The sequence below is a fragment of the Octopus bimaculoides genome, chromosome 11 (genome assembly GCF_001194135.2).
Source record: "Octopus bimaculoides isolate UCB-OBI-ISO-001 chromosome 11, ASM119413v2, whole genome shotgun sequence".
Classification (NCBI taxonomy): Eukaryota; Metazoa; Mollusca; class Cephalopoda; order Octopoda; family Octopodidae; genus Octopus; species Octopus bimaculoides.
Genome location: NC_068991.1, coordinates 24,318,694 through 24,322,103, shown reverse-complemented (window position 1 = coordinate 24,322,103; position 3,410 = coordinate 24,318,694). Strand labels below are relative to the sequence as shown.

The 3,410-nt window shown below is 36.5% G+C and overlaps 1 protein-coding gene across 1 annotated transcript; it reads right to left on the bottom strand.

Annotated features, from left to right (window-relative positions):
• Positions 1-711: 711 nt before the first annotated feature.
• On the bottom strand, positions 712-1,729 carry LOC106867922 (tigger transposable element-derived protein 1-like). The gene is made up of 2 exons (XM_014912992.1): positions 1,177-1,729; positions 712-1,004 (listed from the first exon to the last, which is right to left on the bottom strand). Exons 1-2 carry the CDS (start codon positions 1,727-1,729, stop codon positions 712-714), a joined length of 846 nt encoding a protein of 281 aa, XP_014768478.1.
• Between the last annotated feature and the right edge of the window lie 1,681 nt (positions 1,730-3,410).

Below are 3,410 nucleotides of genomic sequence, written 5' to 3'. Positions count from 1 at the left end.
CGTACATCATGGACGCTTTATTTATGAATGCGGTTTGCAATAAAACATGGTAAAATAAAAGCCTTTTTTAAGCTTAAAAAACAAATTCAGTAATTATTATTATTTTGCAATAGTAAAAAAAAAAAATAATTTTAAATTTACCAATACGTACATACAATTTGGTGGTTTACATCGTGGATGTAGATGGCTGTGGATCGTCAGTACCAACAGCTGACTCTGGATGTTCTTGTTGTTCGATGCGCTTAAAAAAAACTGGTTGAGAGTTCCTTGAACTGTCTTCTTCTTTTCCTCAAGGATTACATTATAAGGAACAAAAGCTTCGTGACAAACCCCCATAATCTTGGAAAAGCGTTGAGCATTTGGATCCATATCCTCGAACATAGAAAGACCTCTTTCGTTATATGCAAATGCTTGCTGCATTTTCTTAATGGTAAAGTGGCGTGGCTCAGGTTCGACTTTCTCTTCTTTATTTTGCTGCTCGTGAAGATCTATCAAATCCTCGTTCGTCAGGGGCTGTTTGTCTTTTTCAAATAAATCTGTGAAATCCTCCGCCTCCAAATCCATTTCCAGTTCTTTATTCGTAGTCACCAGCGTTTTGTTGATGGCAACATTATCAAACCCCTTAAAATCATTCACGAATTTCTGGCATGGCTTCTTTCATACACCATTCATTGCCGTGCTCTGTACATCATTCCATGCCGCTGCTATGTTCTATACTGCCTTGTAGATATCGTATCTCTTCCAAAAGTCGCGAAATGTGATGGACTCATCAAGATCAGTTGTAGCTATTGCTTGCCGCAGCGTATGCTTCATATAGTAATACTTGAAGATAGCTATCATTCCCTGATCCATTGGCTGCAGAAGAAACGTAGTGTTCGGAGGGAAGTATATGACAATAACGTTGGGGTCAAAATCTACGGTGTTTTGCGGGTGGCCAGGAGCATTATCTAAGATAAGTAAAACCTTAAAAGGAATCCCTTTCTCCTTACAGTACTTCTCTGCTGCTGGGATAAAATGACTGAAAAAAACAATCTTCAAAAACAACAGTAACCCATGCTTTTGAATTTGCCATCCAAATAACAGGGAGTATTGCCTTGGGTATGTTCTTCAGGGCACGGGAGTTGTGTGTATGATACACAAGCAATGGCTTTTACTTAAAATCTCCTGCACAATTACCTCCCAACATAATGGTCACACGTTCTTTTGAGACCTTGTAGCCTGGAATAGTTTTCTCTTCCTTGGAAAAGAATGAACGGTCTCGTAATTCTTTCCAATACAATCCAGTTCCGTCTACGTTAAAAATCTGTTCGAGAAGAAACCCGTTTTCTTCGATGATTTTCTTTAATGCATTAGGAAATTCCGTTGCTGCTTGTTTGTCAGCCGATGCACTTTCACCTTGCTTCTTTATGGAGCGATAACTTCTTCGCTCCTTAAATCTCATGAACCATCCATGACTTGGCTTAAACTCTACATCTTTCTCATCTGGATATTTTTTCTTCAGGTCCTCAAAGAAAGACAACGCTTTCTCTTGAATAACTTCTTGACTAATAGTCGCACCCTGACGATTCAACCCAACAATCCAAAGAGAAAGAAGACTTTCCATTTCTTCAAAGATCTTGCCTCTTTTCTTATCGATAACAGTGTTCTTCATCTCTGGGACTTCAGATTTGATATGTACTAAAATATTGTCCTTATTATGTACAATCGTCGATATAGTTATCCGACTCATCCCAAAAGATCGTGCAACTGCTATCACTTTTTCACCTTTTCCATGGCATTTTATAGCCAGTTTATCTTCCAGCGTTAGCATGACGCTTAGCACTTTCACTATGAATTTTCTTAGGAGCCACGAGGGCAAAAAATGAGGTCACAAATGAAAGAGAATGAGAAAGCAGCCGATAAACAGACGTAAACAAATCTGAATTCAGCACCTTCGGATGATCTCTATTCAACCGCTACTCGTCTGCTACTCAACAGTTATTCAACCGTCAGTCGACTGTCAGTCCACCGCTACCACGGTCAGACTACCTCTATTTATATGTCTTGGTCGAGCCTACTTCTTCGCTTGAGGGCGTCGACACAACACTTTTATAGTTAGTACTCTGTCAGATTCTAATATTTCTAGACACTTATAACTCTCTCCTTCTTTCAATGATTTTAATGTCTGGCCATCTGGCAATTGGATGCCTTCACTGTAGACTACCCGTTCTCTTCTTATGACTGATATTTCACACTTACCTATGCCAAATTCCATGTCTATAACTTTGCTGAAAAGTCTTACAGTCTGTATTAAGGATTCTATCTCTTTTTCATTCTTAGTAAAACACTTTAAATCACCCATGTAGAGCAAATGGTAATTTTTCCCTTACTATTTCTGAACTAATACCCTGCCTTTGCCTTCCTTAATACTAAACTGAGGGGGAGGGTTATTATTATTATTATTATTATTATTATTATTATTATTATTATTATTATTATTATTATTATTAATAATAATAATAATAATAATAATAATAATAATAATAATAATAATAATAATAATAGTAGTAGTAGTAGTAGTAGTAGTAGTAGTAGTAGTAGTAGTAGTAATAATAATAATAATAATAATAATAATAATAATAATAATAATAATAATAATAATAATAATAATAATATTGGTTTCAAATTTTGGTACAAGGTCAATAATTTCGGGCGGGGTATATCGACCACAGTGCTCGGCCCAAGTGCTCGGCCCAAGTGCTCGACTGGTACGTACATTATGGATCTCAAAAAGAAGAATGGTAAAAGTCGACCTCGGCAGAATTTGAACTCAGAATGTGAAGACGGATGAAATACCGCTAAGCATTTTCCCCAGCATGCTAACGATATGTAGATTATTCAAGAAGAACTTAAAACAAAGTATGCTTTTCGATGCTTATATTAAATTTCAATGGGCAATTAATTCAAGCGTTTCTTACGTAAGTTTCAAGTTTTTTATAAGTTGCGAGCATAAACTCACCAACAAAAATATCAACATGGAGCATTTTATTTATAGACATGCACACATAAACTCATGTGCGTGGCATTACATATACTTTATATATACATAAATGGATGAATACATATATACGAGGTGGGAGGTGTACTCAAAAGTTCCTGGATTCAAGGGTGTTGCGAAAGGCCTGATTATAGGCCCAAACTTCCGAGTTCTTTTACAGGGCTTAGAAAAAAACTGAAGAACCACTGCAATATGTGTGTGAATCTGAGAGGGAAATATGTTGAGTAAAATCATAATTAACTGATCCCCATGTATTTTCTTTTACTCAAATCCAGAGATTTTTCAGCCCCCACCGTATGTGTGTGCGTGTACATGTGTCTCTGTGTGTGTATGTGTGTATTTACATACACATGCATGTATGCTTATATATATA

Coding starts and splice junctions, on each gene's coding strand:
- LOC106867922 (XM_014912992.1), bottom strand. CDS start 1,729: ATGAGTCGGATAACTATATCGACGATTGTACATAATAAGGACAATATT. Junction 1,005..1,176: donor TGTGACCATTATGTTGGGAG/GTAATTGTGCAG, acceptor ATTTTATCCCAG/CAGCAGAGAAGTACTGTAAG.